This window comes from Cololabis saira, chromosome 8 (assembly GCF_033807715.1).
Source record: "Cololabis saira isolate AMF1-May2022 chromosome 8, fColSai1.1, whole genome shotgun sequence".
Taxonomy (NCBI): domain Eukaryota; kingdom Metazoa; phylum Chordata; class Actinopteri; order Beloniformes; family Belonidae; genus Cololabis; species Cololabis saira.
This window is the reverse complement of record NC_084594.1, coordinates 43558247-43584856: the sequence shown is the minus strand read 5'-3', so window position 1 is coordinate 43584856 and position 26610 is coordinate 43558247. Positions and strand designations below refer to the sequence as shown.

Sequence of the window (26610 nt, the reverse complement as noted above, 5' to 3'; positions counted from 1 at the left end):
ATAATAAAAGGCTTGCAATATTTCAGTTGATTTGTAATGAATCCAGAATGTATGACATTTTAGTTTTTGTAATTGCATTACAGAAAATCACAATATTCTAATTTTCTGAGACAGTCCTGTACATACTGTTTCATAACAAGGGTGTGTTTGTTTCCACAGAAGCAGTTTCATGTGAAGTCCAGGATGATTTGTTGATTGATGTGCAGCAGTCAGACTCTGCTCTTCATGAAGATTCAAACGTGTTGCCAGACAGGTGAGGCAGTGAGAGAGGTTTAGCATTGTGAGTGTATAAAACTATAAAAGCAGAAATGACTTCAAAGCTTGGAAGTGACACGCAGTGAAATGATAATTGTTCTCCAGCTCATCAGACGCGGCCGTCGTCACCGCTCTTGGCAGCGGCCCGTCGACGAGTCAGGTGGCGCCCGGCTCTCTCCCTCAGAGCAAAGCTGCAGCAGAGCTGACACGGTCGCTGCTGATGAAGGAAAGCAAGGCCTGGCCGGACAGACAACATGTGCCTCGCCACGCCGTCCAGAGACACAACCACGTTAGCCAAAGAGCCCCAGCACCCTCCTTCCACCTCAAGCAGCCGGGACAGCGCAGCCTGGACCACTGAAGCTCTGCTTCTGCTACGCCCTCATCCATCCAATCCAACTCTAATACACCAGTAAACACTATGATGTACTCTACAATACTTGACAACTGTAATGAGTTAACAGGCAGCTGTTTTATTTGTTTTATTTTGTACTTTATCTGAATTAAAAATGAAGATTTTCACCTCATGAAATATTTTCTTTTCTGTATGCACATGAGAAACATGCAGCCTATGCAAACTGTATTCACACTAGTAATGGGTGATATTTTACCGTTCACGATGTACCGTCAAAAAAATTCCCCACGGTAAGAATTTGTCATCTCGCAGTAAAAATGATAAATTCCCGTTGATGACGTTTTTTTGTAAAGCCGGATTTATGGTTCTGCGTTAAATCGACGCACAACGTACGTGAAGGAAGGAAGGAAGGAAGGAAATGAGCCAGAAAGAAAGAAAGTAACATTTAGTATTCTTTTAGAGCAGTGATTTGGCTCCAAAGACTGAATGTGGTGATAGATTTATAGTTACAAAGTTGGAGTTGAATTGGTATTTTTTTTATCGTAATTTTTATCGTTATCGGGATAAATGCCAGAAATGATCGTGATATATTTTTTAGTCCATACCGCCCATCCCTACTTCACACATGTTCTGTGCTGTAACTTGTATTTACTGTTATGTACTAAATCAGTGTCCCAGTGTCCCTGAACTCCTCTTGGCCTGACACAGCGAGACTTTGATCTGATTGGTTTTGAGATAATTGCTCCAGCTGAGTGTTTGGAGGAGGATGAGTACAATTAGGTGGTGTATTTCCCACCTGATTTGGTTTTTGCGAGTGAAGTTGGGATGTCGGTGTCTGCAGGAACTAGACTCAAACAGTCACGGTCTGGCTATTTGACTTTTGGCAGCACGTTGGATTTGGCTGCTGGGTTGAACAAACACGGTGAGCATGCAGGGGGAGCGTAAGTGGTGGTGAATAACCACACGTGGCCAGATGCTTTAGTACGGTGATCCTTTAGTAGCCCTGCTCTGCATGGTTAGACGCTACCCTGCGTCAGGCACCGTGGTACAAGCTGCTGTGTCACCAACAGACTCATGCAGACTAATGACAAGCACATGAGGAGCATTAATTAATAACAGGTGTGTGGATGCAAGGCAACATCTAGACATGCAGAGCAGAGGTACTCCAGGACCAGGGAACTATCTCTTTAGTACAGGACTGTCTCAGAAAATTAGAATATTGTGATAAAGTTCTTTATTTTCTGTAATGCAATTTAAAAAAAAAAAAAAACAAAACATAAATGTCATACATTCTGGATTCATTACAAATCAACTGAAATATTGCAAGCCTTTTATTATTTTAATATTGCTGATTATGGTTTACAGATTAAGATTCCCAGAATATTCTAATTTTTTGAGATAGGATATTTGAGTTTTCTTAAGCTGTAAGCCATGATCAGCGATATTAAAATAATAAAAGGCTTGCAATATTTCAGTTGATTTGTAATGAATCCAGAATTTATGGCATTTTTGCATTACAGAAAATAAAGGACTTTATCACAATATTCTAATTTTCTGAGACAGTCCTGTATATCTTTTTGTCATACTGTTATAAACTGAGGTAGAAAGTGAAATCAAGATTATGAAATTAAGAAGGAAATCTCACTGGAAGGGAGTGATGGGACTGAGGTGCTTATATAAGCGAACTCTAAGAATTGTCTCCAAACTGTATAGAGGTTTACTGAAGCAACAGGGAAAAATACAATGTACATAAAAGCGAAATAATTAAACATAGAGTTGTCAGAGGGGGATTGGCATTCCATGAATAAAACCCAACACACCTCAACCAGCTCCAAAAGATGGGAGGGAGTTTGGTTGGAAAAATGTAATTTTTTTTTTTTTTTCTTTTTTTATTGCTCCAAAAATTTTAAATAAAAAAACTAGGTGAGCAACAATATTGCTGGAGACAATGTGGGTTATTCAGTGCCAACCACTCTCACATGGTTGTGTAATAAAATCCAAGCATTTTGAGATGGGATCCTGAAAGCCATGGAGAAAGTTTTGGGATATGGGATTCCTAATGATCCCCGAGTTATTTACTTAAGACTGATACCAGAGGATGTAAAAAATAAAGAGGACATATACATTTTTAAAATTCTATCTCTTGTGGCTAAGAAAGCCATTACAATAAATTGGCTGAAGTTGGACTCGACTGAGCCAATGGTTGGATATTGTAGAAGAAATACGATCAATGGAACAAATTGCCTATGACTTAAAACAGAGATGTACTAGATGGACAAAATGGCATTATTACCGTATATAAGACAGTAGTCTCTCCCCCCTCTTGTTTTCTTTTATTGTTGTATACCTGTTTTTGATGTTTTTCTATCATGTCTGAAAATTGAACAATAAAGTAAAAAAAAAAAGAAATCAAGATGAGGTGATGCTTACTATGTTGATTTGGGTATTCATTTAATTGGTGATTTGATTATTTAAGGGTTAAGGAAACATGTAGATTGCACTCTTTTTTTTTTTCTTTTTTTTTTCTCTATTTCTTGAGGAATCTTTGTTATACCCATGGAGGCAATTTGTTTTACTGGCAGTCTTATCTCTTACTACTTGCTTTTTATTTCATTACTTTAAATAATCTTTTTGAGGGTAGGCAATGAGCTTTGCTTCAGCCTACACCTTTTTCGATCTAGATGTTATTTGTATATTGGAAACGTTTTTGTAATGTTTTCTTTGAACAGTGTATTTGTTTCCTTGTTGTTTTTATTTTATTCTTAATTTTGTAAAATCTATTTTGATGTGTCTTATTTTTATTCTTTTTTTGTGATGTCATGACCGAAATAAACTAAACTAAGATTACAGTCTCCCTACATCCCACCCAGATGGCGTGAGCTTGAAAGAGCTGTCCAGCGGCAGCCCAGATGTTTCCCACCACCACCTCTCTAGAGTCCAGGCTGAGAGCTGCTGCTGCAGCCAGGACTTACCTGCACACCTGTTCGCCGTTCCCATCATCTTTGCGGCTGGCGTGACCATTGCCTTGATCCTGCAAATACACCTCAACGCAAGTTTGGCAGAGGTGGGTAGAGTAGCCAAAAAATGTACTCAAGTAAAAGTACTGTTACTTCAGAATAATATGACTCAAGTAGAAGTAAAAAGTAGTCATCCAAATAATTACTTGAGTAAAAGTAAAAAAGTACTTGGTGAAAAAACTACTCAAGTACTGAGTAACTGTTGAGTAACGTCTGATTTATTTTTTTAACACAACCATTCAAACAGACAAAAGTACAAAATAATCATCTTCAGGCAAATTCAATCAATAAAATAATAAAATAAATTAAAATGAATAAAAAATAGCTTAAATTAAAATAATCTTAAAGTAAATTCAAGTACTTTAATAAATAAATAAAATAATAACAGAATAAGAAAAATAAATTAAGCACAAGTAGCACAAAATCACCGGCCTTTGTACTTTTCTTTTTTAACCAGCAGAACTAGAACAAACATGAACTCATAGAAACTCTGTGTGTGTTTGAGTCTGTGTAAATGTGACAAAACATGCAAAAACAAACATTTTTCCCAAAGAATCACTCAGTGATGTCATGAGATTGACGCGTACGTGGATAAAAGGGATAAAAGAAAAGTAACAGCTCAACGTAGCCTAATGTAGCGGAGTAAGAGTAACAGTTTCTTCTTCACAAATCTACTCAAGTAAAAGTAAAAAGTATAGTGATTCAAAACTACTCCTAAAAGTACAACATTTCCCAAAACTTACTCAAGTAAATGTAACGGAGTAAATGTAACTCGTTACTACCCACCTATGAGGTTTGGTATGTGTTTTTGTTTTTGCACGTGCCCGCCAGGCCTCTGTTGTCACATCTGCTCAACACAGCTGCTTTGCAGGTTTTCCTGAAGGGCGTGGTGTCGGATCACGAGCGCTGCACCGCTCTGGGCGAGCGAGTGCTCGGGGACCGAGGCTCCAGCGTGGATGCAGCCATCGCTGGCGCTCTGTGCCTGGGTGTCATGCACCCACACGTATCAGGTGTTGGTGGGTATGTGTCTCACGTGCTGGGTAATCAAATAACCAGGTTTCTCACCAATCCTCACTGACGTGTATCTGCAGAGGAGGAGTGATGCTGGTCCATGACATCCGTAGGAATGAGACCAAGGTCATCAATTTTCAGGGAGCTGCCCCTGAAACGTTTAAAGAGGAGATGCTGCAAAATGGTTCTGAAATCAAGGTAAACTAAAGTTGGGGGTAGCAAGGATTCTTAAATAATGTAAAATGTGTATTTGTGTGTAAACATGTTGAGCGTGTTTGCAGGCAGGTTTGCTCGTGGGAGTGCCAGGTATGCTGCTGGGGTTGCACCGCGCTCACAGCCTGTATGGGAGGTCAGTGAGGATCTGTATATCCAGGGGTGCACACAAGCTCGAGGGCTAGTCTAGTCTACTGCATGTTTTAGATGTTTCCCTGCCTTCAACACACCTGATTCTAATCACCGGTCGTCATCAACATGCAGAGGTGTCATTACTCGGGTAGAAGTATAGATACTAGAGTTTAAAAATACTCCTGTTGAAGTATCAACTCAAGTTTTTTACTCAAGTAAATGTATAAAAGTACTGGTTTCAAAACTACTTAAAGTATAAAAGTAAAAGTAATGTAAGGGGGAAAAAAGCCATTGAGGACAAAAGCCATTGAAAATGAATGTATCTTAGTATAATGCAAATATATTAAAGAAGCATATATGTGTACTATTGAGCATTAACATGTGTTTCAGAGAGCAGGAGATATGATGACTAGTTGCCTATAAGTATTGTAATGGTGCAAAAAGTCAAACTTCAGAGGCATGTTATCATTTATCCTAACCTTTATTGGAATGTACATCCAAGTTTAGTTGCAGGAATCTGAGGGAACGGATGTAAGAACAAAACTGGACAAGAACATCTGAAACAACCACAACCAAATTCACTCTATCCGGATGGAGCAATTTTACTGGATAGTTTTTATTTAAAGGCTGAAATGAAATAGAGTAACGAGGCTGTTTTGAAAATGTAAGGAGTAAAAGTAAAAAGTCGTCTGAAAAATAATTACTCCAGTGAAGTATAGATACCGTAACCAAAATTTCTACTTAAATAAGGTAACGAAGTATTTGTACTTTTGTTACTTGACACCTCTGTCAACATGTCATCAACGTTTACACAACTCTGTTGGTGACACAGCCTTGTCCGTCAGGGTTGTGTTGAGGCAGGGAAACATCTCAAATGTGCAGTAGACTGGCCCCCGAGTCCCGGCTTGTGTACACCCCTGTGTATATCTTTGAATTTATTGGTTTGTTGGTGTTTTGGTCAAAGATCTAACTCAATACCTCGCTGCAGCCTGTCATGGGAGGACGTTGTCAGCAGAGCTGCACATGTCGCCAGGGAAGGTTTCAACGTCTCCCTCAGTCTCGGTGAGCCAGGTTATATTCTCACTCGTGACTTTTATCTGCAGGTGATCTACCAGGGCTTGACGACTGTGTCTTTGTCCACAGCTGATGCAATATCAAAGGTAAAAGGTGAGCGGCTGCAGGAACGCTTCAGGAATGTGTTTGTCCCAGGCGGCCGAGCTCTGAGTCCCGGCTCGTATGTGAGGATGCCTGGCCTGGCACAAGTCCTGCAGGCGGGTCTTCACAGTTTCTACCACGGGGAGTTGTTGCAAGAGATGGAAGATGAGGTAAATGCTGCACATCACAGTTTCTGGACCAGCTTTCTCGAGGAGAAATAGAGATTCCCTTCCCACACACAGGTCCGAGGAAACGGAGGGGTCCTGAGTAGAGAGGACATCAGTAACTATGACGTGGAGACACAAGACCCTCTTGAAAGCCCATACCATGGTAAAGACTGCACATGTGCACAGTAAACGCAGGGTGTTTCTGTAGTTTATTTTATATTGTCTGTTACTTTCTTATTTTAGACTTGATCGTTCAAGTTCCACCTCCTCCGTCTGCTGGTGCGGCTCTAATAACGGCGCTCAATCTGTTGGAGGGCTTCCACTTCAGGGAGAACAATGTCACGGAAAACCAGATCCATCGCTGGATTAATGAAGTACTGGTTCTCTAATGGCACTTTTCCACTAGTATCTACTCAGCCCGACTCGACTCTCCTCGGTTTTGCGCTTTCCCACTAGGGGTCTAACGTGCCGAGTAGATACTTTTCTGTAACTATTCTGCTGAGGTTCTAAGCGGCTGAGTCAGCTGTATCTGACATCATCACACTACAGACCACCGATTGGTCGGGGGGTTGGAGTCAGACGTCTGAGTCAGGAGGAGGAAATCAGAGAAAGAGACTCTGACGGATTCTTGTTCATTTTATTCAACATCAACGGCAGCAAAAGTCTGTTTCATGATCCAACTCTGAGGTGCAGATGTTCATAAACCTGGTGCTGAGGAGAGAATTAAAAAGGGATCTAGACGGGCGATAAGAACGACCAGATCTACCAGCAGCTCTGTCACTTGCTCGTGCACGTGCACGTGCTCACGGCTCCAGCTGACTTTTCAGCAGCAGAGACAAACTAAAAAAAAATTAAAAAGCGTCGGTGCTTGAAGCTTCGCTCACTCTTTTTTTTTTTTTTTTTTTTTACTTGATATCGAACACAAGTCACAGACCCAGCAGCACATACAGGACTGTCTCAGAAAATTAGAATATTGGGATAAAGTTTTTTATTTTCTGTAATGCAATTACAAAAACAAAAATGTCATACATTCTGGATTCATTACAAATCAACTGAAATATTGCAAGCCTTTTAATATTGCTGATCATGGTTTACAGTTTAAGATTAAGATTCCCAGAATATGCAAATTTTTTGAGATATTTGAGTTTTCTTAAACTGTAAGCCATGATCAGCAATAATAAAAGGCTTGCAATATTTCAGTTGATTTGTAATGAATCCAGAATGTATGACATTTTTTTTTTTTTTGTAATTGCATTACAGAAAATCACAATATTCTAACTTTCTGAGACAGTCCTGTATCATCTCCTCCATGTTCTACATCTTTAGTGTTTTTGTCTTCGTTTAGATACACAATCAAATACGTCACAGCAGCTTCGCTCCAACCTCCTACTTCTGCTTGTTATGGAAAAGAAACTTGGCTGAGTTGAGTCCAGCCGAGTAGGTGCTAGTGGGAAAGCGCCACAAGTAGGTTCTGCAGGACGGTTTCTCCCGACTGGTGTCAGTACGCTACTGTTTGCTCCACACAGTCCCTGACAGCGGCGCTGGCCCTGGCCAGCGGCCTGGGTGACCCCAAGGCCAACTCTTCCGTGACTGAGCTCCTGTCCGTCATGCTGAGGTACGTCTGCATCACAGTCCCTTCCTCCATTTTCCTCCCGCCTCCTCGTCTTCATTCTCTGCTCTTACTACAGCAAACATCAGGCAGAAGTGTTGCGCCAGAAGATGATTCACTCCCAGACATCTCCGTCTGACCCCCACTCCCTCCCCCCAGAGCTGCTGACTGGACAAGTTGTCGTCATGGGACCAGATAACCTCGTGGTGTCTGTAGCGAGGTGATGACGCTGCTGCCTGAGATCTGTAGATCCTGCCAGCAGGATATGTGCGGTATGTGCTGCTGGGCTTATCTGTTGTCTCTGTGATCTGGCAGCTCTCTGAGCCGGCCGTTTGGGAGCAGGATCCTGACTCGCTCTGGCATCCTTCTCAACGGCCTCGTTCTCCACTCATCCTGGCCGAATGGAAGCAGCCAGGTGCAGCACCCCTGCAGATCCCCCCCCCCCCCCCACACACACACACACACAGGCCGTCTACATCATAGAAATATATACGTAGACGCCCCATCAGGCGCTGAGCCGTACGTCAACGTCGCCGCTATATTGGATGTTCAAGACTGCGCTGTAAACTAATACAAGTAAATGGACTTATTTTCCTTATTTTTATTTTCCTATTTTCCAATTTTTCTTATTTTTGTGAGGGGGGATATATATTGTTTTTCGGCACTACCTTGTTCTCTATAGCTGATATAACATGAATTACTCCTATGTGGGATCAATAAAGTTCTTATTTTTGCCATCTGAGAAAATTAAATATATTTGGTGCCTAACTGTTTCTCAAGTATATTAGTGCGTGTGTGAATGAATAAATGAGAAGTAAAACGTAAATTTCCTTGTAGAAAGACGCTTTATGAAAATAAGTAAATTTACTTGTATTAGTTTACAGTGCAGACTTGCCACATCCAATATGGCGGCGACGTTGACGTATCGCAGCAGCGGGCAAAACCACTCGATGCGGCGTCTATGTATATATGTCTATGGTCTAAATTACTCACCTTTTCCTCCCTTCATGCACAGGACACTGGCGTCCAGCCTGGACCGCGGCCCCTGGCGTTCCTCATGCCCTCTGTGCTGGTGCCGGTCCGGGATAAATGTGGCCCGTATATGGCGCTAAGCAGCTCAGGTGGACCAAACCGTCTGAGTAAAGTCATCCAGGTCTGATTCCTTTTGTTAAAATTAGATTGATGAACATACGGCTCTGGGAAAAGCTTGTTGTTCTTGTGTGTATGTTTGCAGGCCGGTGCTTCAGGAGCTGCGTGCTCCCCCTCTGATCATCCCACTGCTGCTTCCACCTGTCTGGTGGATTGCTGACATCCCCCCCCCCACACACACACACACACACACACACACACACACACACACACACACACACACACACACACACACACACACACACACACACACACACACACCGACCACCTCAGTGTCTGCTGTCTACATATGTTTATACAGTCATCCCTGTACTTCACCAGTTAGTGGGTCTGTGACTACGTTTACATGCAGTCAAAATTGGGGTTAAGGTCAATATTCCGGTTACTGAAACATTGGGAATAATCTGTTTCCATGCATGAACAAACAGGGTTATCCCTGTTTTACATGGTAATTAATCATTTGGGATATCTGGATCAAACCAGCGACGAACGGAGAACGTCATGACGCAATTCCCGTCATTTCTGCTTCTTCTTCCTGAATCCAAAACTACAACAATAACAGCAGCACGGTGGATAATGAACAGCCCAGTAGAAGTCGTTTTTTTCAGCATCTTCCACTAGTGCTTGATCTGGTCTGGCATTCGTACAAATCCTGCTTTGCGCAACTTTTTGCTTACCTTCTTGTTAATCTCTCTATCCCGGACTCAAAAGACCAAGATTGCTTGCGAAAAGAACATGCTCATGCTCTGTTCCTTTTTGATGGAGATATCCCGTTAGGCATTTACATGACCAAATATTCGGGTTAAAAAGGAGTAACCCAGGGGTAATATTCGGGGGGGGGTTTTTAAACGGAATATGAGCAAATTCTGGTTATTCAAAGGGGTTATTGGTGTTTACATGGCTGTGCAAAACCGGGTTATTGCTAATATTCCGGTTAGAAAAGGGTTATTGACTGCATGTAAATGTAGTCTGTGTCTCTCATTTCTCTGTTCTTCATTCTCTGTTTGTCTGTTTTCTCTTTTCCTGCTCTGCCCATCTTGCCTCCGGCAGGAGGGTCCCCCCTTATGATCCAGGTCCTGGTCCAGGTTTCTTCCCTCCTAAAGGGGAGGTTTTCTTGTCACTGTTTGGCTTAAGATTTTTCTCCCACTAGGGGAGTTTTTACCTGCCATTGTTTGTGTTATGTTTATGTAATAATTGCTCGGGGGTTTATGTTCATGGTCTCTGGAAAGATCCTAGAGACAACTTCTGTTGTAATAGACGCTTTATAAATAGAATTGAGGAATGTTTGGGTTGTGTGCTTTCAGATGCTGGTCGGTGTACTATTCCTCCAACAAAAGCCGAATGAGACCTTTTCTCTCAGCAGAATCGATGCCCAGCGAAAGCCAACATTTCTTGTGGATAGTAAGTATTATGTTGTGTTTTTGTCTTTTATTGTGAGACATCTCTAGTAATTTTATCCTAATTTCTCTCCAATCAGCTTAGACCCTGAAGGAGTGTTTAGCCTCGTCTGCTGCCTGCCGTTCCAGAGGAATAAACACCCCAGATGTGCCTCACTTGTGTAATACTTTCATACGTGGATCTGTTCTTTGATTCTCCTTCAGCCTCTATGAACCAACAGGTGATGATCGGTTCAAAGCTGTCTAGTCGTGTGCCGTCATAAATCCATAATAAAGCTAGGCTTGGTGGCGGTTAAGGCCACTGTGTGTACATTCTGAATAAATGAGGGCTGTTACTTAACAGGTGCACATTACGATGCTGTAAGTTAAGGCTGGTGTACAGTTACGATGCCTTCACACAGCGAGCCAACGGCGTCGCCCAGAGCCGGTCACATGGTCGTGTGGATAATGTGTTGCCCTGAGCACCCTACTCCACAGTTGTTACTGTAAACACTTGCGTCACTCTGTTTTTGCGCCTTCTGTGATTAATGTTCCAGCAGTGAGACAGTCTGCTCCCAGAATGCATCAGAAACATGCTGGGGTAAAGCTCCCGGTATCTTCAGAACGGCTGCGGCTCATGCAGAAACGAACAAGAACACACAATGTGGGGGTGATCCGGACATGCAGTTCCTCTGCTGACCACTAGGTGCCGGATTCACCAATATGTTCTTAAGAAATGTCTTAAAAGGAACCCTGGCTATTAAGACATGTAGGTCTTAAAAGATAAATGTTGGTATCAATTATAACAATGTGATATAAAAAAACCTTGTTGATGTCTTTGTTTTTATAAAATTTGAAAATATAATTTAACTCGTAGGTCGCCATTGTTGTTTACATTCTGGGTAGTGACGTCAGACGGTGGCTCCTGCTAACCCCCGTCCACTGTTTTGACACCCAGAAACAGATGAAAACACAGCTAAAGAGGTGACGGCGCACCAGAAACACAGATCAAAACACAGATAAACATTAAGGTGACGGTGCACCTACAAAAAAGTTAAAAAAAAAAAAAAAAAAAGTGCTGCACCATACAGCATGAACTATAAAAACACCATAAAACTCAGATAGACTAACAGACCACACGTTTCAACTAGCAGATAGCCGATGCTACAATAAAAACCCCAGCCAGATCTGGCGTCATTAAATTAAATAAAGATGTTCTTGCCTATTTGATGCGAAGTCTGCGCCTCCCGTTTCGTCAAAGTCCCGGGCCAGTCCCCTCAGCCTCTGGTCTGTCATCACCCAGCACCGAAGCCGGTTTTAGGGGGGGGCAGGGGTGGGCTATGCCCACCCAAACGTGCATCCTGCCCACCTGTGTCTCCATCCCGGCGAGAGCGGATGGCGGTGCGCTGCAGGCTCTAAAGCCCCGGCTACGCCGTCTACGCCGTAGGCTACGCCGTCTACGCAGGAGCCTAATGCAGTGGTAAGATGCGCACAACATTGATCATTTTTGCAGATCTCCCGTGCATCACAGAACTTTGATCCAGTTTGCCTGAACCGAGACGTCTTATGGGCTCCCTCGTCAGCCTCCACGGCCGGGAGAGTGCTGCTCATCTATGTTTTGGATACCTGTCCCAGTTAAACTAATGGGGCTTATCTTCCCAGAGCCACCGTCGTACGTCATCGCCCCCAGAATGCATTGCGCAGGTAAAACATGGCGCCTCCCGCAGGTCAAAATATGTGATAAACATTGTAGATTTTTAAAGCAATTAGATTATTTTATGCGTTTCTAACAACATATTTTAGTATAAGAGAACAATTGTGGCTAATTAGGGACTACATGTCTTAATAGCCAGGGTTCCTTTTAAGATCTAAAATTAAGAAGTTCATAAGAAAGTTCTTAAATGCAATTCCTCAATATTTTCTTAAGAACTGTCATTTCTTACGAATTTCTTATTTTTATTCTTATTTTTCCTACTTAAGAACTTCTTAAAATATGTCATTGCATTGCACGCGCCAACAAACAACATATATACAGGTAGTTTGGTCTTAACCGTCAGTCACTCACTAAACATGGAGAAGGAGAAAAAGACATGCAGCAACTTTTCAAGGTTATGGTGGATGAGATTAATGTGTGAAAAAGATGATATTAGAGTCTTACCTTTTCACAGAAGAAATTTTAAAACGGGTCAAGGTTGTCTTAAAGTTAAGAAAAAAGTCAAGAAAAATTTGAGAACTTTTATTTCAAGAATACCATTTATTTATTAAGTTTTTTTCTTAAGAAACTTAAGAAAGTTGAGAAAATACTTTTTTGGAGAATATGACTTCTCTTTTTTTTTTCTTAAGACTGAACATAAGAAAAAAATAACCCTTAAGATTTTTTTTCTTAATGTTTTGTGAATCCGTCCCCAAATTCTGGATCCAGACCTGCAGTTCCTCTGCTGACCACTAGAGGATCCAGACCTGCAGTTCCTCTACTGACCACCAGGGTCTGGATCCAGACCTGCAGTTCCTCTACTGACCACTAGGGTCTGGATCCAGACCTGCAGTTCCTCTGCTGACCACCAGGGTCTGGATCCAGACCTGCAGTTCCTCTGCTGACCACTAGGGCCTGGAAGTCTGCTGGCAGTGGGGGGTCCCAGCAGAGCTCTGCTCGTCCTCATGTCAGACGACGCTTCAGCGGCGGCTCGTGATGAGGACGTGTCCCGTGCCGGCCTGTTTGGTCCTCCCTTTCAGAGCAGGGGGTCCTGCAGTACCAGGGAACGGCCTCAGAAACGCATGGGTGACGTCAGAGGGTTGTCCAGCTCTTCTTGTACCGTCTGGTGCCTGTAGGTAAACAAATACCAGTGCCCAAACATCAGTGGTGGAGCGTTTCCTTATTTAGTCACAAATCAATTGACTATTTAAATCAGCAGCACAGTGACGACAAGCTAAGTGTGCAAAGACACATCACGATGGAGCCACAGGTGGAAGGAAAAGCCTGCAAGCATGTCCTGAAAAGGTTTGGGACGTCTTCACCGAGGGGTCTGGCCTTTGCTTTTGTCCTTCCGAAGCCCATACGTCTTCTGTTTTTTTGAGAACAGCAGAGGTTTGCATCCTTTTTCCTGCCTTTAAATAAAGACAAACCACCGCTGCTTTCCATTAAGTCAGACATGGGTGAAGATTTCACAAGGTGCCAAAAAGTCCTGCATTAAAAATAAACACCAACCTGCCTCAACACGAGCACTCACTGATCACTCACCTGATGGGGAAACCTACATGAACGCTCATTTACCAGCTCTTCCAAACCTTTATTTTTTGATTGAATTATTTGTTCTTGACTGAATTTATGTAAAATTGAGGGGGGGTGGCATCCACCCTAATCCCCCCTCAACTCGAGTATTGAGGACAGGATCTAGTTATCTATATGAATGAATGAATGAATTATTTATTAATGTGTCATACACCCAGTACTGGAGTTGAGGGGGGATGAGGGGGGATGGCATCCCCCCCTGAAATAAAAATGGTCAAAATCATCCCCTCCTGAAATAAAAATGGTCAAAATCATCCCCCCTGTACAACTGCCATCCCCCCTTTCCATCACTTATGTCATTTCATCAATGAATGTGGTTTTACTGCTATTTCAACATTTAGAGTCATCACCAGAAAAATAACTTATTTGACAATTTTCACCTGTTTCAAGTAAACTTTCACTTGAAATAAGTAGAAAAATCTGCCAGTGGGACAAGATTTATCTTTTCATTACAAGCAAAAAAATCTTGTTCCACTGGCAGATTTTTCTACTTATTTTAATTAATTTGATGTAAGCCCAGTGGATATTTAAATCTTACAGAAGGCTGCATTTAAGGTTGATTTTTTTTACAACTCGAGTACTGCCCATAACGTGTCTTTAGTGAGTTTCTTCTTACCGTTTGCATTTGTCAGATAAACGTAAGTGAGGTGATAAAATCAGCATGTTTCATTCTCAGACGACAGCGCAGACGAGAGAACAGGACGGTGACATGGAGATACATGAACCTGCTTAATATTTAAACCCCGTCTGAGAACAGCTAACTTTTTTTTTTATTTCTTACTTGCTTTCTTTTCTGAACATTAAAAATGAGGCAATAGTGCATGGAAATATCAGCTCCAAAATGCGTTTCAGACCTCGAAGAACTCTTAAAACGCATGATCGCACAGGGATGAGGAAAGGGATCGTTGTCAGGACATCCAGCACATCTCATGTGACAGGAATGCGTCGCAGATATTTCCTCACGTGTTGCAGATATGAGGAGGTGGCGCCGTCAGGTGGGTGTCCCCGGTCATGCGGAGGTCAGGTTAAATGCGCCGCGCGTCACCGTCCGCAGTCACTCTGGAGGAAGTGCCGGATTACGCACGGAGCCTTCTCTTTCTTCGTGTAGTAACAGTGAGTACGCGTTTAAAACTCCGTGGACAGTCTGGTTACAGGTGTAGTTTGATCTGTATGTGTGTGATGTTGCTTCAGCAGGCGGGTGTTTTATTCTCTGGAAACACGGCTCCAGATAATTAACGGGGAGCGCATTTCCGGCTCCACTTCAACTGACTGTTTTAACGCACAAAACAACAAGGATGGAGCCCCAAACTGTGGTGGGTGAGAAGTTTTTCATCGTGATCCGCGGGAAGTCGAGGAAGGGCTTTAGCCGCGGCTGCATCGGGCGCGCCGAGGCGGAGACGCAGCGCGGGGAGCTGACGGGGCCGCTGTACGGCGGGGGCCCCGCGGGGGCGGGGGCCCCCAAGAGCGGGGGCGCGGTGCGCAGGGAGGACACCTACCCGCTCACCCGGCACCAGGCTCAGCTGCTGCTCTTCGTGGCCAACAGCAGCAAGCGGCTGGAGCTGCTGTGCAACCCGCAGCTCTTCTCCGCCATCTGCGAGCTGTCCCGGGACGACCTGGTGCTGGTGCGGCACAAGAAGGGCCACGTCCCCGGCCTGGTCAAGAACCTCATGCAGGTCGGGAGGAAGGACAGCCAGGCTGACCTGCTCATGCTCGGGTTTGAGGTGGAGTTTGTGGTAGGTCCTGCTCTCTTTTGACATTTCGAGCCATAGGGGGGGCCAGATGGGGCCACTTAAATTCTTGGGGTGGACACCAAAAAGCCATCATTACATTTTACATTGTATTATACCATTGTAGTATACAGGCTCAGAAATACTTAAAGAAACGCCTATGCATTTGACCCAAATGACTTGGGATGAAAGGCATAACTGATGATGATTATTATTATTATTATTATTATTTCTTTATTTCAACTAAACTAAATACCTTAAAATTTGTAGATCTAGTTGAGCTAAGGACTTCTCTTATAATGTATAATAAGGCACACAACAACCTACTTCCTTACTGCATTCAGGAAATGTTTTCACCCAGAGAAAGTCGGTATGAACTCAGGGGAACTTGTATGTTTAAAAAAATAAAGGTAAGGACAAACTTTAGAAGTAGATGTGTTTCTATTAAAGGGGTAAACTTGTTGTGGAATAGTCTCTGTGATGAGCTAAAAATGTGTAGTTCTATGACCTAGGACCAAGAGCAGCTTCTCCTGTAAATCCTCTATATCACATTGTTGTAATTGATCTCTGTAATACTTTTTATTTTGATTTGTTGTGATGTGATGTATTGTAAAAAAGGGTAGGCATTATATAAGCTACGACTTCAGTCTACACCTTTTTTGGTTCATTTATTTATATATCCAGCTTTACTGTGGTGCATGTTTTGATTGACTAATGGACCAAAATAAAACTAACTAACTAACTATTTGGTATGGACATCACAATTACATAGGACAAACCAAATGCACTGTTTGGGTGTTTTAGCATACATGCTAATTTGCAACACTTGTCCACAGGAGGCTTTTAAAAAAGTACAGACAATAAAATACTACAATAAAATTAGAGGATGACATAAGATATAAAGCAAAGACAACATAATTCAAGAGCAGAACCAGACCTTACCTATTCATGGAGTCACTGTTGTTTAGATTTGAGCCATAGTTTGAGTCCTCTGTTGAAAATATTGCCACGTGTTTCTAATTTTAAATGAGTGGGTAAAGAATTCCAGAGTTTTGCACCTTCACAGAAAAGACAGACTCACCAAAAGAGGTCTTATACTTTGGGATAAGACAATCACCATTGGTGGAGGCCCGTGTGGTTACTCTACCAGAGCTCTGATGCCTAATAACTACTTCAGAGAACAGGGGGGAAACATGATTATTTAAAAACCAGTTTAAGACTACTAAAATTCACAAAGTTTTCAAAAGTGAAAAGGTTGTGGTTTCTTAAAATTTTACAGTGGTGCCATCGATAGAATCTATGCGATTGAAAAGTGTTTTTTTTTTTAATTGACGCAAGTGGGGTGGCCAGCAAATTTGTAGGGGGGGCCATGGCCACCCCTGACCACCCCTTGGTGGTGACACTGCTCTCTGGTGAGAGTTGCACCTGCACGGTTTCAACCTCAACAGTATCTCCAATGAGCTGGCTTTTGTCCCCCTCTCCTTTTTATAGGAAGATGGTCAGAACTTGTCATCCAAGAAACCTGCCCCCCTGCCTGTTTTCAGCGCAGCAGACATCGTCCAGGTCGTCCCATCCCACAACGTCCCGCTGGGGGTGCACTGGCGAGACGGCAAGTCTGAGGGTGAGTAATCGCATGTACACGCCATTTAATCATTTGTGATGAAAGAAACTCGGTCCCTAAGCTTCTTCTCCCCAAACAAGAAATGAAATCCTGAAAGTTTTGACCTAACACTTGCAGCGCCAGAGAGGACTGGACTAACCGGTCCTGTCGGTCTGGGATACGTAACAGCAGAGTCATCACACGCCTGACATTTTTGGACATGGTGTGCTTGTGTACATCACTGCGTTATGCACCTGCAGCATGTTCACCGGTATGATGTGAGTTCATCTCCCTGAAACACACCCTCCTGTTCCGTCCACAGGTCTGAACAGGAAGGCGGTGACACGGATCCATTCCATGCCCAGTATTGGATCTCGTGCACGGAAAGCCGCAGAGAGCCGAGTCATTCAGCACCCACGCTTGGACGAAGTGCGTGAGCGTCTGGAGGTGGGATCCATGGTGGAGGTGGAGTCCAACACGGGGATCATAGTGTACGGGGTCATCCGCTGGATGGGGGTCCCGAGAGGGAAGACGGACCAGTGGGCCGGGATTGAACTGGTGATTCACGGGAGCTTCGCACAGATCAGCTCGACATCAGCTTCAGCTGCGATACTTAAGTATGTTCTCTGTTTCCAGGACTATGAGGTGAACGGGTGCTCTGATGGGAAGTATGGAGGGCAGAGGCTCTTCACCTGCAGGGGGAACAGGGCTTTGTTTGTTCCCGTCACAAAGTGCAGCGCCGACAGCAGGTTTCCCTGTTCGTCCACAGACACGGAGCCCCTCCGGGCACCTGAGACGCCCCCAGGTCAGACTGGCATCCAACACTGACTCCAACACTGACTCCCAACACTTGACTCCAACACTTGACTCCAACACTAGACTCCCAACACTTGACTCCCAACACTTGACTCCCAACACTTGACTCCCAACACTTGACTCCCAACACTAGACTCCCAACACTGATTCCCAACACTAGACTCCCAACACTTACTCCCAACACTGACTCCCAACACTAGACTCCCAACACTGACTCCCAACACTTGACTCCCAACACTGACTCCAAAACTTGACTCCAACACTGACTCCCAACACTTGACTCCCAACACCTGACTCCCAACACTTGACTCCCAACACTGACTCCAAAACTTGACTCCAACACTGACTCCCAACACTTGACTCCCAACACTTGACTCCCAACACCTGACTCCCAACACTTGACTCCCAACACTCGACTCCCAACACTGACTCCAAAACTTGACTCCAACACTGACTTCCAACACTTGACTCCCAACACCTGACTCCCAACACTTGACTCCCAACACTTGACACCCAACACTTGACACCCAACACTTGACTCCAACACTTGACTCCAACACTTGACTCCAACACTTGACTCCCAACACTTGACTCCCAACACTTGACTCCCAACACTTGACTCCCAACACTTGACTCCCAACACTTGACTCCCAACACTAGACTCCCAACACTTGACTCCCAACACTAGACTCCCAACACTTGACTCCCAACACTGACAACGTTTACATGCAGTCAATAACCCTTTTCTAACCGGAATATTAGCAATAACCCAGTTGTGCACGGCCATGTAAACACCAATAACCCCTTTGAATCACCGGAATTTGCTCATATTCCGGTTTTTAAAAACCCGAAAATGAGCCCTGGGTTACTCCTTTTAAAACCCGAATATTTGGTCATGTAAACGCCTAACGGGATATCCCCATCAAAGGGAACAGGAATTTGTTTTCTGCGCATGTTCTTTTCGCAAGGAATCTTGGTCTTTTGAGTCCAGGAAGTTCTTATAAACACGGACAAACGCAAGACCAGGAGGAGACTAATCACTTCATAAATGTAATGAAAGATAGGAACATTTTGTCATTTGTAGACGGTAGAAAGTACAGCGATAGCGAGATTTACAAATAGTTGCGCAAAGCAGGATTTGTACGAACGCCAGACCGGATCAAGCACCGCTGGAAGACGCTGAAAAAGGCAAACTACAACAAAAGAAGGCGATTTCTACTGGGCTGTTCATTATCCGCCGTGCTGCTGTTATTCTTGTTGTTTTGGATTTAAAGAAGAAGCGAAAATGATGGGAATTGCGTCATGACGTTCTCTGTTCGTCACAGGGATATCCCTGTTTGCTCACGCATGGAAACAGATTATTCCCAATGTTTCAGTAACCGGAATATTGACCTTAACCCGAATTTTGACTGCATGTAAACGTAGTCACTGACACCCAACACTGACTCCAACACTGACTCCAACACTGACATCCAACACATCCCACAACTCTTTTTCCTTAAGTTAAACATGTCTGTCATCACCTGCAAGGCCAGCGGGACCGGGTTTGGGTCTGGGGGGAAGGGGGGGAGGCTTTATAGCTGCCAGTGAAATGATGAAACACCTTAAGTCCCAGTTTAATGACGTACGTTTGTTCTGCATTTGCTCGCTCTTTCCAGTCCTTCCATTTGAAGACTCGGACAGGGATGCCCCCCCGGTCCCCGAGTCAGAGGCCACGTCGTTGTTGGTGGGGAGGATGAAGGGGATACAGGGTCACATTAATTCTTGCTACCTGGATGCAGCTCTCTTCAGGTAAAACCAGCACCCCATCCCCACAGGGCATTTGATGCAAACTCCTAACCAACTCCTACCCAAATTTGATCAAACCTGTTGTGCTGCTCTCAGTTTGTTCGGTTCGTCTGTGACTGTGGACGCTATCTGCCAGAAGCCTGCTGACACGGAGCGTCCTCTGACCTGCACTCTGAGAACCATAATAAATCGCTTACGCAGGTATTAACACTACCACACCCCCCAGCCTTAATGATAGTAGCGCTGGCTGCGTGCGCGTACAGACCGTGCTGCTCTTACTGATAACCGCTGTATTGATTGCAGACACGGGTTCGTGCCCGCAGAGTGTGTGATGAATTTTCGCAGACAGCTTGGCTGCGACAGCTTCCGGACGGATGAAAAAGGTACGCCCCCATTTACTCTACGTGCGTTTTTAGTGTCTCCTGATGGTGTTCCTGGCAAACTAAAAGAGTTTCTGCCGCTTCTCGATCAAACAGACCCGGAGGAGTTCATCACAGTCCTGTTTCAGAAGGTGCTCTGCATCGAGCCGCTGCTCAAGCTCAGGTACGCCTCGGATAGCCGCTGTTGAGTATCCCGCTTTACTTTCTAGCGTTGCTGAATAGCTGTGTTGTCTCAGGTCGGAAGGAGAAACCTCCCAGGGTACCTACACGCTCCAGATCTTTCTGGAAAAAGAGCAGATAGGACAGATGCCCACGGTGCAGCAGCTGCTGGACGCGTCCTGCCTCACCGGCAATCTTAAATTTGAAGCGGTGAGCCTCCCTCCTCCTTGGAAAGGAATACAGTTTTTTTTTGTGCATATACAGGACTGTCTCAGAAAATTTGAATATTGTGATGAAGTTCTTTATTTTCTGTAATGCAATTTAAAAAAAACAAAAATGTCTTCATTACAAATCAACTGAAATATTGCAAGCCTTTTATTATTTTAATATTGCTGATTATGGTTTACAGTTTAAGATTAGGATTCCCAGAATATTCTAATTTTTTGAGATAGGATATTTGAGTTTTCTTAAGCTGTAAGCCATGATCAGCAATGTTAAAATAATAAAAGGCTTGCGATATTTCAGTTGATTTGTAATGAATCCAGAATGTATGACATTTTTGTTTTTGTAATTGCATTACAGAAAATCACAATATTCTAATTTTCTGAGACAGTCCTGTATATCATTATAATAATAATAACAATATTCCCATTTCTCCCCCCTCAGGTACCTTCCTGTCTAATAGTTCAGATGCCAAGATTTGGAAACAAGTATAAGATGTTTTCCCACATCATTCCCAGCACGGAGCTGGACATCACGGACCTTCTGTACAACTGTGAGGAATTGAGCACTGCTGACTTGAATCATGTCTCAAATTGATGCTGTCTTTCTATTTGTCCGGCCGATTCTTAAAGATGACCTATTCTCTGTAACAGCTCCAAGGGAGTGCTTCGTGTGTGGCCGGTTGGCAGAGTTTGAGTGTGTTCAGTGCTTGCCAGATCAGAGACTGCAACCAGGGAGGATCAAACAGTACTGCACCACCTGTAACACACAGGTACGCGTGTGCTTGAGTGTTTGGGAGGCCAAAAGTGCCCACTCAGCAAACTGTCAGCATGTAAGACGAGTGGGTTTGTTGTTGTTTAGGTGCACACCCATCCGTCGCGCGGCAGCCACGCGGCCCGTGCTCTAGCGGCTCCGGCGGACGCCGCCGCTGTCGCTCCCGTGTCCAGACAGGCCCTGCAGCTGTTCGCCGTGCTCTGCATTCACACCAGTCACTACGTTTCCTTCGTCAAATACGGCTCTGACCCTCACTCGTGGCTCTTCTTTGACAGCATGGCAGATAGATGTGGTAAGATGACATTTCATTCATTTGAACTTGAAGAAACGTCTTCTTTTTAGGGCTGTCAGTTTAGAATAGAATAGAAGACTTTATTGATCTCCCAGAGGAGAAATTCAATCGTGCAGCAGCCAAACACACACGCTCAACGGTTTATACAAAGAATTTAAATAAAAAATAACCAATAAATAGCTAAATAATAAAAAAAGAGCAATATAAAATGAGAAATGTACAAGAGAAAAAATAGTAAACACAAAAAAACGGATAATATTTACATGTGCAAAAATACGTGAGGTATTTAGCGGGCAAAGGTTATTGCACTTTCAAAGAGACAGGTTATTGCACTCGGGTGGTTACAGTTTGTTATTATAAAGTCTGATGGCTGTGGGGATGAAGGACCTGCAGTAGCGTTCCTTCCTGCAGCGCGGGTGGAGCAGTCTTTGGTTGAAGGAGCTGCTGAGGACTCCCATAGTGTCATGTAGCGCGTTAATTAGATTAATTAATTACACTGCTAATTAACGCGTTATGAAAATTAACGCAATTAATCATGAGTGGCAAAATGCGTGAGCATTTTAAATGTGTCCCATTGAGGGACCCGTAGTTCACTTGGCAGTAACAGGTCACTTCCCTCCTGCTGCTGGTCAAACTAACAAAGCAGTGACCGACCTGGACGACTCAGGGGAGACTCAGCAAATCTTTGCTAGGGCCTTTGAACGGCAAGTTGATGTATAAAAAGAAAGAAGACGGGACTATCAACAAGAACGTGGTGATTTGTACATTTTGTAAAAAATAATGTTCCTATCACTGGAGCTGCTCCAGCCTGAATTATCATTTAAACGCTAAACATGTCAGAACAAGTTCCACTGTAAACGTTACAGCTACTAGTACTTGAATTGCTGTATTGAGTCAGCTTTGGTTTTCATTTTGAATTGAGAGTCTGTTTAAGTGCCTATTTGGGACTCAGCCGTATTTTATTTCTGAATTTTATTTATTTAACTGTATTTGCATTGCATTTTTGAATAATGCACCTGGCCTAATTGGTTTGCTGATGTGCTTGAGCTTTTTCTTTTGAATTTAGAATTTATTTAGAATGTATTAAAGGATAGCCCCTTGAGATGTGACATCTCATTTTCAAGGGGGTCCCATAAAACATACAACATATTACAGTACAGACATACATGACATAAAACAAACACAGACATCTTGCTCACCCCCTCCCACACACAACCCCTACCAGATAAGTCTAGTTATAAAGTAGGCTAATTAAATAACCTAAACAATGAGATAAATATAACATAACAGAGAGAAAAGAAAAAAAAATATATATATAAATAAATAGAAAAAAGGACACAAAAAAATACATAAATAAATTAAAAACATAGGCAATTTGTTTTAAGATGAGAATATAATGCCAACTTAAAACAATTAAAAGAGGTAATACAACGCAAAAAGAGGGGAAGATTATTCCAATCTGATGGAGTTTTAAAGTAAAATGATCTTTTACCAACCTCCTTTTAAATTTAATTTATGAAACACTTCACCAATAAAAATGTGGATTTCAAATCTTCTCTTCTTAGTGTATTCAATTGATTAGTCATGCACTGCAGTTTTTGCAATGTCCTAGAATTAAAATTCTTTATTTGGGGACCTTTAGCAGATATGAGATTAAAATGCAATTAATTAGATTAATTATAAATCCTGTAATTAATTTTTTTAATCGCCTGACAAAAAAACCTAATTCAGATGACTTTATAAGGGCCAGCTTCATCTGGCCGCTGTAAGATGTGGTCAGTGTTATTTCTGGGAAGGCGCAGCCTCGGCAGTGACAGATAAAGGCCCTGCTGAGGACAACTGACGTCTTGCGACTGGCGTTTATCTTCCGTTTTTAGCTGATGTCTAATCTTAAGGTCGCTCTTCCTCGTAGGCGACGATCAAACTGGCTACAACATTCCTGAGATCCGGGCCTGTCCCGAGGTCGGGGACTTCCTGTGCCGGCGCGAGGAGGGGCCGGCCCGGGCGGACCCTCTCCAAGCTCCCGAGCTGGTGCGGCGGCTGCTCTGTGACTCCTACATGTTTTTATACCAGAACCCGGCGACGCCGCTTTCCAGGCCCGACCCTGGAGAACCCTAAACACATCCGAGGACAAGGACGCCGTGTTTCAAAACAGAGCCTTTACCAACCTGTGTGATTAGCTTTTATGCACTTTATGACATCCAGACAGCAGGAACTGACATGGATGCATGTGACCTCGGAGGAAAGACAGAGAAATTGTATGCGTTTGTATATTTGTTATTCATAAATTTTTATTTATTATACTCAAACATATCAAAGCTGATGTTGATTGATACCCTGGGTTAATTATGATGGATTTTTTTAACCCTTAGATGTTGTAATTGCACCATCACTATTTGTAGAGTTTTAAAGGAAATTATGATTTTTATCCTCTTTCTTTTTTTTTTTTTCTTTGTTTAATGCCTGTAATTAAAAAAATTAAAGTTTAATGTATTCAAAACCTTGACTCTGTGTGTCTTGCTGCCTAATGTTGAGTTTGGAGCGTCATTAGTGGCGTCTCATCCCCAGTTACATTCTTGTTAACGGTTGTCTCATGAAAACAGAAGGTCTAAAATGTACTTTTATGTTTGCAGTTTGGATTTCAAACGATTGCACTGATATTTTGGCTGTAATGTTAAACATTTAAACTGAAAAGACTTAAACACAGGATTTCTACACTACACTACACACTACTCTCCCTCTACCTTCACTCCTTCATCCAGAGCTACACTCCGGAGTCACCAGGCAATAAAGGGACTGTTGTCCTTAGCATCTGCTAAATGACAGTAGTATGAGTAGTACATCTTGCAACCGCTTCACATCTAGATTCCTCTAGAGGAGAGGAGGAGAGAAAACCTGAAAATCGCATTGTGGGCTGCAGGCAAGCCCCCAACCATCTGAGGCTCATGCAGATCTAAGATTCACTGCAGTTCCTCTACTGGCTGCAACAGGCTGGCTGCAAACGCCACTCAATGTCCATTGAATCCCATGTTAAAATGTCCACCTTTAGAGCAAAAACAAACATTTTTACAGCCTCGTTCAAAAGGCTGTTTTGGTCTAAATCGGGGGTTTTCAATTCCGGTCCTCGGGCCTCCCTGTCCTGCAGGTTTTAGATGTTTCCCTGCTTCAGCACATCGTGATACAAGTGGCTGTGTCATCAACAGAATTGTGGAGGCCTTGATGACAAGTTAATTGGGACCATTAATTAGAATCAGGTGTGATGATGAAGGGAAACATCTAAAACATGCAGGACAGGGAGGCCCGAGGACCGGAATTGAAAACCCCTGGTCTAAATCATTTGATTTCACATCCAAAACAACTCTGAGGGTGGTGAATGTTTTTGTACCATACCAGGAGAACTTGTATAAAAGCATTACATTTATTTCTAATATGACTGCCTGACAGTCAGCTGAGTCAATGGCTAGCTTTCATCACTCCCTCATCCATAATCGTCATGCTACCATGCTTAGCAAAGCAATTGTCACTTGTGTTAATCCAGTGTCTAAACCCGACAGTCATATTAGATTTCACAGTGGAGTCAGCATGTTTAACGATATCTCCCTCTGTAAACGGTTGACAGAAGCTCTGCAGATGTTGCGGCCAGCTGGGGAAGCGGCTGGGAGCCAGAGATAACTTTGGTTGACACGCGGTGGCTGTGTTCCCGCCGACTTTTGAACAACATGGCTGCGCCCCGTACAGAGAAAACGGCCTTCAAAGCCGTTCTTCAGAACCCTATGGGTCATGTGACCTAAAGATTCGTCCATTGTTTAATAAAGCCAATGGTGCTGCCAAAGCAACGGGTTTGTTTCTCAAATTACTTAGTTTATGTAATATTATCAGACAATAGTGGTAATTTCAGTAAATATGACATAAATAATCTTAGCAACTGTAATTAATACCCACTTCATACTCTTACATCAAGTCAGGCCAGTTGGGTCTAATGAGGAGGGTAGGACAGGCCTACAGGTACGTCTCCCACATTTAAAATCCCTATGCCCGTGCCATTTCGCAGTTCTCTGCTGTGCATTAAGTTTCTCAAAATAAACAGCTATACAAGTCTTTTCTTTGAATTTCGAGTTAAGAAGAGCTGAAAAGATCATTGGGGTCACACTGCCACCCGTTGGGGACCTGGCAAAACAACGCTGGCTGTTGAGGGCAGCCAGAATCCCCAGGGACCCAGTCACCCCTGTCCTGGACTGCTCTTCCTCTCACCCTCGGGCAGCCTGCCATGCAGAACACTGAGGCTCTGTCACAACTTCTACCCAAATGCCATCAGGCTTTTGAACACCTGCAATAACCTCATGCCCAAACATTATTGTCCACCTCTTGAAATCTGAAGACTTTAGAATGATTTATTCGATCTACCTTAGTTTTGTTTGCACATATTCCTTGCACATACATTTTTGAACCTTTATAGTTATATATGTATACTGCTCATATATCAGGTTTTCACGAGCTTCAGTCATGTCAACATTCACTTTTCTTGTTTTTTTTAAAGCCATAGTCATATTTTTGCTGTTATTTCAAATAAGTCAAATTTGGCAGGTAGCCTACTAGTTTATTTCTAGTCGTATGTAAAGTGTTTAATGAAACTGGTGCAAAGTTTCCCATATTTCAGAAAAATGGTCTGGAGATAAGATTCACTTTTGGGGAAATTCCTCAGCAAACTTTCTTAAACAGCATTTTAATGCATAAAAAAACAGAAGTTATTGTGCAACATGTGATTGTGACTACAAAGTTCTGGTCTAGAGATTCTTGCATGCATTCCTAAATAAACCATGTTTATGTTGTAACTAGAGAAATTGGATTGTGCATTAAAAACTGGTATTTGAAAATGATAATTACATTATCAAATTCCAGTTTTCAGCTTGATATGGTTAATATTAACTCTTGTACTTTCATTTTTGAAGCTTTATAGTTATATATGTATACCAGAGGTGCCAGGTAACAAAGTACAAATACTTTGTTACCTTACTTACCGGTAAGTCGAAATTTTGGTTATCTATACTTCACTGGAGTAATTATTTTTCAGACGACTTTTTACTTTTACTCCTTACATTTTCACGCAATTATCTGTACTTTTTACTC

At 42.9% G+C, this 26610-nt stretch overlaps 2 protein-coding genes across 2 annotated transcripts; both read left to right on the top strand.

Annotated features, from left to right (window-relative positions):
* The first annotated feature begins 1535 nt into the window (after positions 1 to 1535).
* On the top strand, positions 1536 to 9070 carry LOC133449187 (glutathione hydrolase 7-like). Its single transcript, XM_061728319.1, has 13 exons — positions 1536 to 1548; positions 3478 to 3712; positions 4456 to 4644; positions 4716 to 4833; positions 4917 to 4984; positions 5969 to 6042; positions 6124 to 6305; positions 6378 to 6465; positions 6546 to 6676; positions 7829 to 7917; positions 7991 to 8131; positions 8227 to 8326; positions 8927 to 9070. The coding sequence occupies exons 1-13, from the start codon at positions 1536 to 1538 to the stop codon at positions 9068 to 9070; spliced, it is 1572 nt and encodes a 523-aa protein (XP_061584303.1).
* Positions 9071 to 14800: 5730 nt separating this feature from the next.
* On the top strand, positions 14801 to 23943 carry cyldb (cylindromatosis (turban tumor syndrome), b). The gene is made up of 13 exons (XM_061728048.1): positions 14801 to 15458; positions 16944 to 17073; positions 17375 to 17610; positions 17689 to 17857; positions 19527 to 19659; positions 19753 to 19857; positions 19960 to 20039; positions 20133 to 20199; positions 20273 to 20405; positions 20862 to 20970; positions 21071 to 21189; positions 21279 to 21483; positions 23396 to 23943. The coding sequence occupies exons 1-13, from the start codon at positions 15021 to 15023 to the stop codon at positions 23599 to 23601; spliced, it is 2130 nt and encodes a 709-aa protein (XP_061584032.1). The 5' UTR covers positions 14801 to 15020; the 3' UTR covers positions 23602 to 23943.
* The last annotated feature ends 2667 nt before the right edge of the window (positions 23944 to 26610 follow it).